The sequence below is a fragment of the Sinohyriopsis cumingii genome, chromosome 4, assembly GCF_028554795.1.
Source record: "Sinohyriopsis cumingii isolate HCF-2022 chromosome 4, ASM2855479v2, whole genome shotgun sequence".
NCBI lineage: Eukaryota > Metazoa > Mollusca > Bivalvia > Unionida > Unionidae > Sinohyriopsis > Sinohyriopsis cumingii.
This window is the reverse complement of record NC_142964.1, coordinates 65,438,254-65,453,148: the sequence shown is the minus strand read 5'-3', so window position 1 is coordinate 65,453,148 and position 14,895 is coordinate 65,438,254. Positions and strand designations below refer to the sequence as shown.

At 35.7% G+C, this 14,895-nt stretch overlaps 1 protein-coding gene across 4 annotated transcripts in view; it reads left to right on the top strand.

The window, feature by feature from the left end:
* Positions 1-14,895, top strand: part of LOC149801354 (leucine-rich repeat-containing protein 49-like) — a 170,828-nt gene that overhangs the window by 134,834 nt on the left and 21,099 nt on the right. For 3 of the 4 annotated variants that reach the window (XM_089955411.1, XM_089955408.1, XM_089955412.1), the window contains 3 exons: positions 1,933-2,118; positions 6,084-6,193; positions 14,717-14,740. In XM_089955411.1, coding sequence (XP_089811537.1) covers positions 1,933-2,118; positions 6,084-6,193; positions 14,717-14,740 — 320 coding nt within the window. The remainder of the gene's footprint in view (positions 1-1,932; positions 2,119-6,083; positions 6,194-14,716; positions 14,741-14,895) is intronic. The other variant, XM_089955409.1, reaches the window with a different exon arrangement.

Sequence of the window (14,895 nt, the reverse complement as noted above, 5' to 3'; positions counted from 1 at the left end):
TCTTTAACGATTTGAAGAAAAAAATACTAATGTTGACAAAAGTCATTAGACAGCTGCATTCATTAAAGAAACTTTTCCCTTCTTTTGCCTGACTGGGCTTTTTCATCAGAATCAGACAGTCATTTAAGCAATTTTGTTTTTTAAACCTGCTTGAAAATTTGAGCAAACTTTTCAGAATGCATCTTGGCATAAATCCGTTCTTGTTGTACAAAAGATGCTAATCCATCACAAAAAGTTGATGAACATTTGCACAACTATCAAAAAAAAAACCACTGACTAGAATGATGCTAATGTACCATTAGAAATTTGTGTGTGTGATTAGGATTTTTAATATAGCTTTAACAATTTTCCAGTCATATCACTACAAATGTCTGCAGTGTGGCTGTTTATAGTGATGTCTAGCACAGGGGCATCATGCTGCAGACATGTAGCATCATATCCCACCCAGTCACATTATCCTGACACCAGGTCGACTAGTCCTTACACTAGCCTCTTAATATTAAGTGTCAAGTGCGGCAGCTGAGAGTACCATTTTTATAAGTCTTTGATATGACTTGGCCTGGGTTTGAACCCGAAAACTCCCACATCTGAGGCAGATGTTCTAACCACTTAGGTCACCAGATTGGTCCCATTAGATATGGATGAAGATTTTAAAACTAGAGAAACCTTGAAACAATATTATTCACAACATATGTATTGGACTGCACTGGAGGAAATTTGAACAGAAAGCATCTGACCAATTAATTTTGTTTGCCACACTGCCCATGCCAATCAGCATTGCTGCACTTCCCTTGCCAATCAGAATTGCTAGACTACCTTTCCCAATCAGCATTGCTACATTGCCCCTGCCAATCAGCACTGCTACACTGCCCTTGCCAGTCAGCATCGTCACACTGCCCCTGCCAATCAGCATTGCTACACTGCCCTTGCCAGTCAGCATTGGACATGTCAGGCACAAAAGTACATAAGAGAGATATTAATCTTCCAGACAAGATATTCAGGAAGAATGAATGATTTCATTCACACACAGATCATCTCGACAGCAATAAAAGTAATTATATTCTGAAGTAAAAATAAATTGCATATATAGTAGTACTGTGCAGTCACTAATAACAGGTAGCAGCTGGTTCAGATTCCGTTAGTCATTGGTAATGTGATGGGTTGCTAAGTAAGGCATATTGATGGTGAAACTGTTGATGGACATTAGTAAATTTGTTTTGGCTCCATACATGAATCTGCACTACCTGTGACTTGTGTTTAAAATTTTGTAAAGAAGTTTACATATTTTATGATGCAATTTTGTTGACTAATAATCATTACACTTGCCTCTGATTATTAAATCAGATCATAAGAATGTTATATAATTAATATTTAAAAGGTAGGTCCAGACACGCTCCATTTTCTTGCAAACAACCCTGAGTTATGTTATCTAACATGACTTAGAAATGAAAACAACTTGCAACTAATGGCACAATTTTAGGAACATTTTTGTTGGATTTTCTCTTTTGAGGTTTATTGTCTTTCTTTTGGAAACATAATTTGTGACACTTAAAGGCAAAGTAGAATACTGGCTTTATGTCTCAAACTCTGGATTTTATTCTTGGTCATTTACTTCTGTGTAGTTCTTAAGAAAGGTATTCAGAGAGGTGAATAAGCTCTGTATGAAGGCAAAACTGAATCAGAAAGATGAGGGTAGCTATTGTCAGTGATGAAGAGGAGGGGAGGTAAGGGTAGTCACCAGACTCATTACCTTTATGTTTTCACAGTAATTGCTATACATTAAATTCTTCTGTATTAGATTCCCAACCATATGTGTTCAGTGAAGTTATTCATAATTGCAACAAGGTACTGTCATGTAAGTATATATGTAATTGTTTCAAAAACCTTTGAGGAAATGCACCCTCATTGTCTCTTGTTTTTGATTCATTTCAGACACTAGTCTTTAGTGCGACAAATATACGCAGTTTAAATCAGATTAATGCCCTGACAAGTGTGCGGCGGCTTGATAATCTCACGATTGATGAGGAGGGAAACCCAGTCACCAAGTTCACATTATGGAGACTGTACACAATCTTCCGATTAGCACATTTTGCTCTCAAGAAAGTTAATGACATAGAGGTATGTTTATTTCACTTAGTACATGCCTTTAGACAGACAAATTTTCTCTTTGTTAAGTATGTGCAGATTTGCCAAGTAGAAAAATTAATGTGTTTGCACATTTTTTTAATTTTCAGTTCTACTGGTTATAGATTAGAAGAGCTTATGTGGATGGCGTGTTGTCCATCGTCTGACGTCCATCTTATAACATTCATCCATTAACACAAATCTGTTACCACTACTGTATTTACCACATGTTTTTGGACACTGTTTGTTTTCGGACACCGTTTTTTTTGGAAAATATAATATTTAAATACCTTGTAAGTTTTCGGACATTGCTCTGCTATAATTTTTTCTAGAATTTATGTTTTCGGACACAATCTAGGAAGATCTGCTGCCTCGTTTTGTTGTAAAATTCATAGCGTGTTTACCGTTGATTGAACTGATACAAAATTCGCTTCATTTGGTAGATAATTATTTATTGTGATCATGAGCTTCCATGAACTAATATAATTTAAAATTTTTAATCGTATGTATATATTTATGTCTGTATGTAAGCCATTCACAATAAGTCGCAATATCAAAGAATGAAAAGAAATATGATTTAATGCTGTAATATATTTAAATATATTATTCAATATCAAGTAGCTTGTCCATAGCCTTTTGTAGGTCCTCGGGCGAAAAGCCCTCAAATTCTGTATCACTATCATCATCCATATTGTTTAATTGTTTGTCATTTCTGATCAGCGCGTTTTCACTTCTGCTCAGATTGACACTGATGCCGCACACCTTGAAAGATTTAATTATCATTGTGCGCTTTTCCTTCAATGTGTCCATGGCATTTACAACCCAGTCCAATACAGTCTGTTTGCTGGCTGTCTTGATCCATCCGTTGCTGCTTTCATTAGATGATATTAATGCATTCGTAGCATCCCTGATGTATTCCGTCCAGCTGCGGCGGAGGTAGCTCTTAACAGGTTTATTGATGCTCACATCAAGAGGTTGCAATTTGAATGTGCAGCCTCCAGGTATTATTGCTGGCACAACGTTTCCGCGCCGCAACTGTTTCTTCACGTCACCAGTGATGTGAGCACGGAACAAGTCCATAACTAAATAGTGATCGCTCTCTTCTGGTGAATGGCAAATAAATTTCTTCAATCCATCGCAGCATTAGCGTTTCGTCCATCCATGCTTTCTCTTGAACTGCGATAATCCACCCTTTTGGAGCCTTCAGATCTAGCTGTCTCTTTCCCTTGAAAATAATCATTGGAGGTAATACGTCGCCAGAACCTGCAATGGCTAGAACGACAGTAATGTGTCTCTTCTCCGCGCCAGTTGTACGAATGAGAACGCTTTTCGTTCCTTCTTTGTCCACCGTTTTCCCTGGTACAAGATCAAAGTACATCGGTGTCTCGTCCATGTTAATAATAAACTTATTGTCAAACTCGTCCTCCTCACGTTTATCCATCACAAACTTGTGGAACGAAGCAGTCTTTTCTTCTAAATCCTTTGGCAAACGTTGGGCAAGAGAGGTCCTGCTTCTGAGCACAAAGTCATGTCTTTTCATGAAACTCTCTCCCCATGAACGACTGGCATGGAATTTGCTCTCCGGAAATTCTGTTGAGACAAGCTCCTTGGCATATATACATATTCCCTCTACACTGACTGGAATTTGCAAGTCACGTTGAGTGAGCACCCATTGAGCTATCTTATCATCCATAGCTTGTCCATATGAAATGGGTCGTCCACACTTAGGCTAATGTCCGTTCAAGTTAAGATCAGCAGAAAAGTCAATTTTCATCCAGGTACTCACCGTGGATTTCAGAATCTTGAATTTGTCTGCTGTAGGTCTAATTCCCAGACATTTTGCATTGTTAACGATATCCTGCTTTTGCTTTAATGTATAATGTTTATAGTGACCACGTACAGAACCGGGTGGAGCATTCTCGGGTTCAAGATAATCAGACTTGTTATCTAGAGCAGCTTTCTTCGTAGGCGGTTCTTTTTGTGATGCATCCTCAGAATCATTAATTCGAAATCACTTCTGTGGACGGCCTACTGGCCTCTTTGGAGACTATTTCGGCAAGGGAGAGTCCCTCCACGAACTAGGCAGTGCCTCCTCGCTTGTTGCATAACGTATAATAAACTTGTCCATCAGAATTATTACAGTACTAACAATATTATGTTTCACAATGACAGCTATCCAGTATATAAACTTTTGATAGTGGTGGTTATTTTATTTATACTTTATATTTTAATAGCTTGATTCGACTAAAAGAGTATAATTGGTTGTGGGTGTAGACATTGTTACACATGAAACCACATCAAACAGGTGTGACAGTTATGGCTTTGATTAGAAACCATGACCCCTGCTTTATATCATTAAACAATACATTGGAGAGTCGGTATGGATTAGTAAAATTCATTGGCATGGTGCAACAAAACAAACCCCTTATCCCTGAGGCATTATATACCAAGGTTTAAACATAGTTATTGTTCTATTGGTAGTAAACCTCTTTGTAGACGATAAATATTGATTATGGGTGCTAAATGTTCGGTACATCGTGTGCTCTTTTAATGAAATCCAGATGGCTGCATTTTATTTCCAAACACACATGTCAAAGAAATCCCACAAGTTTTATTATTAACAATTATCACCTAGACACCTTGAAATCTCCGACATACTGGTACATCAAAACAATCTTTGAGCAGTCGATTGTTTCGAGTCAGCAAGCTCTACTCATTTTGAAGCTACCCTCGGCTAGGTGGGGAGAAAAAAAAAAGAGGGAACCACAACAAATTGACCACCTTTATTTTTTTTTAAAAATACCAACATATTAAACACGCTGACTCGTATATTGCAACTTGCTTGTTATTTTTGCCCTTCCTATGCATGCATACAACACTCACCCCATATGAAGCCTCTCACCTTTGGTGCTCTAAGATTAGCCGTCATACATGTACCGGTATTTCTACTCTCGATACTAATGTTTCTGTCATAAATATCTTAAAAATTATAATTCCAAAATCTTTTTATTTAGTTTGCATTGATATATTAATTACACAGAAATTAAGCTTGCGCACGTTGGTAATGTAGATTTTAATGATCACCGATTAGCAGAGGGTTAAACTGTGGATTGCAAGATTATATAGTAATATGGTGGTTCTTTTGGAAAATATGCACACAATCGTGGCTCTAATACATGTATGGCTGTGTTTTCTGGTGGATGGACATGTATCACATAGACAAAAAGGCAAGTAATGTCTGATTTTCATTCATTATCCTTTCCGTGGTGCTTGACAAAATACTTGTTTTACTTCATGGCAGCATGTCGTCATGTGAGCTAACGGTAACTTCGTTACAGACATGGGGGGGGTAAATCTATCTTCAAATGTATGTTTTCGGACACCTAATTAAAGAATTTGATATGTATTCGGATGACAAAAAAAGTAATTATTTGTTGCAGTCCGAAAACATGCCATAAATACGGTACTCCTTAAACTATGAAACTTTACACACACATTCGTCCCAAGGTATGGTTTATCCTAGATGTAAATCCTGCTGCACCGACATCTTGTATAGGTATCCACAGTGGTTTTTTGTTGTTGCTACTCCATCTGCATAGATGGTCATATGAGCATGGTGTTTTCACCAGTTTTCTTTGGTGTCTAATTGGTCTTAAATGCAAAATCTGATATCCAATATGGACACCACAGTGGCAGTCTTGAAAATTGTATCACTACTTTTTAATGGAAAGTCAAATCAAGATATTGTATGATGTTATAGTTGGTAGTAGGTGAAAATGGTGCCAATCTGACACCCAGAATGGCCACAATGGCAGCCATCATGAAAATATCATTCTTGCTAGTCTTCTAAATGGTCCACAGAATATTAAGGACAGAATTAAAATTGATTAATTTAAACACAACTTTGAGACAAAAATGGTCATTATTTTATGCCAATACACTCTGCTGTTTTTTTACAGGTGAGTTCCTCAGATATTGTCAATGCCGAGAAGCTGTTTGGTGCAGTGGCCCATATCACTACATCTCAACTGCCTCAGTCAAGGTTGTTATCTTTACTAGGAGAGACAAGGTAAGTAAATGTCATGATCTGCATTCAGTGCAATAAAACCTGCTTTTTGGGTTCAAACTTTCATAAAAATGGCAAATCTTCCTGTATGTGTTGCTGTCAAAGCATACCTGATAGAAGGGAAGCTGCTGCAGCTACAATCTGTCTGGAATATTGTGATTGTTTTTCAGAATCTACCACAATGCATGTCTGATTTATCAGTTCTATTTAACTTTGTGGATTAAAATTAGTCTCAGAACGTCCCACAATGCATGTCTGGTGTATCATTTACTCTAATATTGTGGGTTAAAATTAGTCACAGAACATCCCACAGTGCACAATGCATGTATGGTGTGTCATTTACACTAATCTTATAGGTTAAAATCAGTCTCATAATATCCCACAATGCATGTCTGGTATATTATTTACACTAATCTTGTGGGTTAGAATTAGTCTTAAAACATCCAACAATGTATGCCTGGTGTATCATTACCACTTAACTTTGTAGGTTAAGATCAGTCTCAGAACATCCCCTGATGCATGTCTAGTGTATTATTGCCACTTAACTTTGAAGGTCAAAATCGATCTCAGAACAGCACACAATGCATGTCTGGTGTATCGTTATCATTTTGTGGGTTAAAATCATTCTTGGATCCTACAGCAATGCATGTCTGGTGTATCATTACCACTTAGCTTTGTGGATTAAAATCAGTCTTAGAACATACCACAGTGTATGTGTGACGTATCATTACCACATAAATTTGTGGATTAAAATTTGTCTTAGAAACCTATTGGTAGGGAGAAGAAAAAAAACTCTAGAATGGAGAGCTGCAACATAGGAGCTACATGCAACTCCTATACTATGGTTGTGGTTGTGTTTTCATGGCTGTTGAAATGGCTAGGATTTCGTTTTTATGTTTTTGACAGTCATGTAACACATATCATACATGACTCATACCTCTCTGTTTCATAGTGGATAGATACACAAGAACCTATATCAATAAATACAATTTGTTAAAAGATATTTCAGTCAGCTATATACATGTAATTGGAATCAAACTTTCATGGAGCAGTGAATCTTTTATTTTGTCTCATGGACTTTTTAAGGGTTGTGTCCTTTTCTCCGTTTGTTTTTAGTCACTCAATATGCCATATTTGTTTTTATTATTTAGAAACTTTGGAGATATTCAGTTATTGACTGTGTTATCACAGAATTTGACTAGGCTGACTTTTAAGAATAAAAAAAGTCTCATAAAATTGTAGTTTTACCTGTTTCCTTGTGATCAGATTCTTTGATCTGCCTATATGTTACTTATATCAGGACCCTTGCATGTCATGTGAATTTTGTGCTCTAGACCCACCTCAAGATTTTCACTGTATCTGCTGTCTCTTTGACATATTTGTGATATGTTGTTTGCCCATGTGAGAAAGCCATGTGGGATACCTCTGTCTCACATAAATACCGCATTCTCACATGAGTGTAGTTTAAAAGATTAAATCGGCTTGAGATTGCCTTTGCATTCTTATGATGTCTGTTACAATTACTTCAAATTAATCCACCATTTTGATCTTTACCACTATAACACAGTTAAGAGCAGAATGTTTTACCAATCACATTGTTTTAGTGTTTGTATTGGACAGTCTTATCCTCAGGGGTGGAATTTATGGACAGAAATTCATCATACAGATTCTAAACTCTCTGAAGAGGTTTCTTAATCTCACATCCATGCTTATGATTGATTCTGTTGTTTACATAATTACATAGCAATTAATCTATGATGCTTTTATAACTTGAATAAGGGTATATGATTATGGGTGGTTCCGGTTAACCTTACAGACTTTTTGAACTTAAGGCCTCCAGCTACTGAAACAAATAGCCAAATCTTCTAAAAAGCTACAGAACGTTCCAAGCAGTCATCATTTTCAAACACCGATTATAATGACAGTTTTTCACAAAGAAAATTTCAGCATTGGATAGGGTCCCTTATCAAAATGCATATCCATATACAGTCAAATCTGCGTGTACTAACCACCCAAGGAACCAGATAGAAGTGGACTTTAAAGACAGATGGTGGTTTTGTACAGGTGAGATTCATTGAAGTGGAATGGAAAGAAATGATGAAGATAGATAAGTAGATAGATTTATAAGGAGAAATGTAAACATAGATAGAAAGAAAGAGAAAAAACAAAGAAAATAAAAAGCCAGATAGAGATAGGTAAATTGCTGGATACATGGAGAGTAAGAAATATGAATAAATAGAAGATATGTCAGAAATAGCACTTACTTTTTGTTGTAAAGACTCATCTAAAAAGCTCAGAACACCTGGTATAAGTTTTACTCTGAAGTTGTCATTTACCCATAATAATCACTGGCCACTATATGCAGTACTTGGGTCCACAGGACTGAAATATAATTGTTGCTGGTTATATTAAGAATGTGATCATTATATGCAAACATACTCTATTGAAAATTTTGAAGGGAATGAAAAAGGGTGGTTATTATGGGCAGGTGGTCACTATATGCAGGTTTTACTGTTTCTTATGATTTTCTGATCAGATAATGTTCCAAAACTTTTACACCTCCTGCAAAAACTTTAAATTATATACTGACATGAATGTGGCAATGCCAAATTAGTAATTGGAAAGACTGGATATATTAGTGGTTAGATATATGTACTTATAGATAACATCACACTGATATCTAATTTTTACTTTTTATGGATCAAGAGTGTTGGGATTCTTATCTTTTTCAATTTATATAGTACTCATTGCAGTGAAAATTGTAAAAGTTAGACCATTTTAAGCAAATTGAACAACCACTTTAAATCAACCCCTAATTGTAGGCAAATGTGCTTAATCTGCCCCTGAAAAGTTATTTATAGATATAACATCTTATTGATCCGTCCGATAGTTTTCAAGATTACATTACAGTTTTATCCACAACGTCAGTGATTCTTGTAAGGTGATAAATAGAATATAACATTTGTGCTCATTTCAGATGTAGTTTATTAAATGCCATGAATAAATAATCTCAATCATTTGCTCAAGAGAGATCATGAAGATTGAGATTATTTAAATAGCTTAATAATTTTTTTAAAAAAATCAGCACTTGTGTATTATCCTCTTTTTAACGCAGGTAACTAACCTCTGTCTCAGTGGTTTGTAGTCCAAAATTATATTATCTTTACATTTACCTGTAGAAAGGCTCCGGTAAAATTTGGCTTTGTGTAATTAATTGCAATCCCATGGTGTAAGAATATTTGACACCTCCTGTTAATACCTTGACACCATGGTGACATAAATGTACTGTGTATACTCACTTACCAGTGGAGTCCAACTGCAAACTGCACAGACCAAGATCTGCCATTGTATAATGTGCTGACACATCTGGATTAATGCAGTTTATTTATTAGAAGCAATTTTTAGGATAAACAACAAAGACCCAGCAGATCCAGTCTTTGTTGTTTGCAGTTGGATATGACTTATAAGGGAATATATACAGTAGATGTCTCACATTAACCAGTATTGTAGATCATCGGCTGATAACCATTAGAAATACTATCAGATTTTAACAATACTGATACATCACACTAATCCTTCCAGAGTTGTCTCTCCAAACAGGAAATATCAAAATTGGATTCAAATAAAAGACTAATGTTGAAAGAAATTATCAAGTGGTACATTTAGAAGAAGTAGCTACTGTATTTGAATAGATCACAATCAAGGTTTCATACCTGAAATGCAGCACACATCCCCAAGTAAAGTTTTGTCCCAGTCTGCTGTGGTTATGGTGGGGGTCACCAAAAATACACAATGATAGCTATAACCCATGTTTCAGAGCTGTAGAATTTTCATGTCTCTATCAACCCCAACCTTCCCCCACCCCTGAACGTTTTCCATTTTTCCTTTTGTCACACCAGAGCAGAAAAAGCAGTCAGATATTTGGGATTTTGCCTTTTATTTAAATTTGATTTATATTGCAAAATAAGGAGATCAGTTTAATGGAGATAAATAAAAATCATGCAACATTTACTCATTGCATGCAATGATTTGGATGGTAATATTTGATCATAATAAGAAGACATAATTGTCTGCAAGGTACAGTAATGGCCAGTTTTTTCTGATTTCCAGTTGTTAATTGATAAGGTTTATGATCAGAGTGCTTTTTACTGATGTCATAAATGTAGCTGTGTCAAATTAAACACTGAAGATATTGTAGATTATCAAGAGATATTTATCTATAGTCTGACTGTACATTCCTGTTTGTTTGTACCCCCCTACCGATTTCAAAAATGAGAACGTTTAATGTGATAAAAAGTGCACAGAACTAAGTCAATTGAATCATTGATTTATAATTTCTAACCTGACTGTGACCAGAATGGCACTAATGCTGACATCCCCTGTACCATTTCATGCTTAACGGACTTTCCTTACTAACACGGCCCCATATTGCGTACACTATAGGCTAGTTTATTTCCATCAGACAACATAATGACGTAGTTCATCTTGTTCGGCAACTGCTGAATAATTTCGTAAATAACATAATGTTGAGAGTTTGGAATTATATCCCTCTGCATACATGAACATAGAAATTAAACCGCTTGTTAAATCCACATGAAAAGCAAATTTGTAGTTGTCATTATTTTCCTTTGCTTGATTCGACATTGTAAATATCAGAAGCAGACGACTTACGTATGTACATCTGTAGTCATGATACACCTCTTTGCTGAAAATGGACTTGTCCAGAAACTGGAAATTGATCCGAGCATGTCCGTCTGTTACACTGAAAACTTCCGTTAAGCATAAAACGTGCATAAGATGACGGTGTTAGGGCCACTTTACTCAGAGTCAGGTTAGAAACTATAAATCAATGAATGAATTGACTAAGCTCCTTGCACTTTTTATCACATTAAAGATTTCCATTATTTAAATCGGTAGGGGGTTACAATCAAACGGGTTTGTATTATCAGACTATAATAGGTATGATATAATGTTTCTGCACAGTTAGTTCTTACATATATTTGACTGGTTTGATTTTCAATGCAGGTAATTCTCTGCAATGCTATGGTGGATTTTATATTGGTATTGATTCATCTGAGCAATATGTAATGAGGTATTAGAAATAGCTTATACAGTCTTGGTATTCCTCCCCCACCCCAAGCCCATTTATTAAAGAATTAATTTGTAATGCAAACAGTTTATGTACCATATACACTCTTAGATAATTTGCACACTAATATTTGGTCTTAAAATAATGGTATTGGTCACAGACTAATAAGCAGATTGCTGATCAAGTAGATCAGTCACATTCCCTTTTCAGTATTGTTTGTTTTTTGTTTTCCAGCCATAAAGCAGAGCATATTATATCATGATGCTTGTCCATTTGCTTATCCATCCATCCTTCTTTTACCAATTCTGTTTATTCGCAACTTTAGCTGTTCATTATTTACGGTTGCCAAACTCTGTAGATGTCTTCCACATGGATTAAGTAAGAACCCTTTTGATTTCAGGCTAAAATATCAAGGTCACTATGGGGATTACATGTACTTGAGATATGGAAAGAACCTATTGATTTCAAGGTCTAAAGGTCAAGGTCACTTACTGAAAGAAGAAAACTGGCTTCTGCACAATAACTTAAGTTCTCCACCATCTACAGTGACATAACTTTGTGATTGGTTTGCACTTGGTGTACGGAAGAAGCCTGTTTTGTGTGTGTGTGATTTGGATTTTTAACATAGCTTTAACAATTTTTCAGTCATATCGCTACGATGTCTGCAGTGTGGCAGTTTATAGTGATGTCTAGCACTGGGGCATCATGCTGCAGACATGTAGCATGATGTCCCACCCAGTCACATTATCCTGACATCAGTCCTAACACTAACCTCTTAATGCTGAGCGCCAAGTGAGGCAGCTGTTACTACCATTTTTGTAAGTCTTTGGTTTGACTTGGCTGGGGATCAAACCCACGACCTCCTGCGTCCGAGGCAGATGTTCTAACCTCTAGGCCACAGGAGCAGTTAAAGAAGCCTGTTAATTAGGGGATCAAAAATTATTGGTTGGCAGGTCAAGGTCACTGTGACAGAGAAGAAAAATGGCTTCTGCACAACATGTGTTCAGCATCATAGACTATGAAAAATCTTTGTGGATGGCCTTAACCTTTGACTTTTGACTCAAAAAAATCAGTGGGCCTCTTCCATATCGTAAGTGCAAACCCTTAGTAAGCTTCATCAGTGTTGGTTGTCTAGAATTAAATTAGTTAGGCAGAAATAATTTTTCTTCTCTTAGTAAGGGATCTTAGCCTTTGACCTTTTAAGCTTAAAATCAACAGGTTTCTTCCTTGCCTAGAATGCAAGGCAAAATGAGCTTATGGTATGCAGTATATCCATCATGCATCATTTGTTGTCCATCCATCAACAATTGCTTTGTCAAATACCATGAGACTAATTTTAACCAAATTTTGCAAAGAGCGTCTTGGCATAAAGAGCTTTCCTATTTATTTAGATGATGCTAATCCACTATCAGACATGGCTGCCATTAAAAAAATAGTACAGACCATTTAAATATCATCTAAAAAATTGATGGCCATTATTTCTTCAAATTTGACAGATAGCATCCTGGCAGGAAGACTTTTCCAGTTTATATATATTATGCCAGTCCGTTTTGAAATAAGGACACAGTTACTAAGGAGACAATAACCACTGTTACTAAAAATAGAAAAACTTTGAATGGTTTCTCCAAAGCTGCTAAATAGAATTTGACCAATCTTGACAGAAAACATCTCAGCTTGAAGATCTTTCAGGTTTATAAAAATTCGTCATAAAATATGGCAGCCATTTTTAGAACAGAAGAAACTTAAAATGACTTATTCCCAAAACCTCTAACAGAATTTTGACAATGTCTGACAGAAAACAGCCTGACACGGAGGATATTCAAATTTTGTACAACTGATCCTCATAAAGTTTGATGATTTGGACACTTTGGTGTGTTTCTAGACAAGTTTGATGATTAGGACATATTGATGTGATTCTGGACAAGTTTGCAGATTTGACACTTTGATGTGTTTCTAGACAAGTTTGATGATTAGGACATATTGATGTGATTCTGGACAAGTTTGCAGATTTGACACTTTGATGTGTTTCTAGACAAGTTTGATGATTAGGACATATTGATGTGATTCTGGACAAGTTTGCAGATTTGACACTTTGATGTGTTTCTAGACAAGTTTGATGATTAGGACAAATAAAAATGTATGTTGCTTCTGGTTACCCGATAACACTTTTTTGTACTGTTGAAGCTACAAGCAGGGGGTTTATATAAAAAAAGGAAAAAAATTAGGAGGAAAAAACATAACAGTGGGATGTGACTATGCATGAAGTTAAATTCATAGTGCTAGTGACACTTGTTTTCTAATATATGCTTCATTTAAATTCATCTGGACCAATAAAAACAAAAAAGTTTGTACCAACTTACCCACCTTCATTTTTTTAAAACCAGAACCACAAATATTTTTTTATTTGGCCTTGGCATTTTGATGTATTGCTAGAGCAGGCTTGTGGGAAAATAAAATAAATTGAAGGGAAGTAAAGTAGATATTTAGAATGGTCTAGAATAGGCAACTCATTCGATTTTAATAACATTTTCTGTGAAGTTTTATCTCAGCATGGGATTGGATGAAATTTGCTGTTTATGATAATTTGCTCATATGCATTGCCCGTAGTCATTGCCCTTATGAGACTTAATGGTAATCTATGTACACTCAATTTACAAATTATCCTTGACTAGTAATCAGATTTCCAGTAAACCTGTATCTTAACAAAGTTTTGGATTCTTCAGATTATTAGATGATTACTTGCAATACACTACTGAGTTATGGCCCTTGATGCTATATAAACTTCCCATCATTCATAGTTTGATTTCATTCATGTTGTGCTGTACACTGTAGCACCATGATGTACCTAAGTAGGCTATGTAATACTTTCCATGACTGGAAGATAAAGGGGGAAAAAAGTATAATTAAAAAAATCCCAAGACCACAAGTTCCTTGTCCTCACAACCATTACAGAACCTACAGATTAGTATATCATAATTATTGCAACAAACTCAGTCACATGATACCATCTTCCGACATGTAATTTTGTCTCACTTCCAAAGCATTGGTAAGCACCAGGTATAAATTTATGTAAGGTACCATATACATTCACGTAGAAGTTGGGTCTGGCTGCAGACTGCAAACTACATCTGCCACTGCATAGTGTGCCAACAGGTCTGGGTCTATGCAGCTTGTTAGAAGTAGTTAGTAGAACAACATACACCCTGATCTGCCGGCACATTATTCAGTGACAGATCAGGGTCTATGTTGTTTGCTATTGGACCCAACTTATAAGTACGTGTATACAGTATTATTGTTACTAGTAATATTGACATTGATACATTCGCAATGCAGCTTTATAGGCATACATGTATTCATCTGGCAAATGACAGTAGTAATTTTAAAAAGAATGTTCATGACACCATATTTCATGCATTGTTGACTTTATTATTTTGTAGGGGACATCCTACTGAACCATCTGTGTAAGTTACAATGAGCACTGCCCAACCAGTACTTAATACCAATCACTTACCATATATACTCCAATATATATATATATATATATATATATATATATATATATATATATATATATATATATATATATATATATATATATATATATATATATATATAT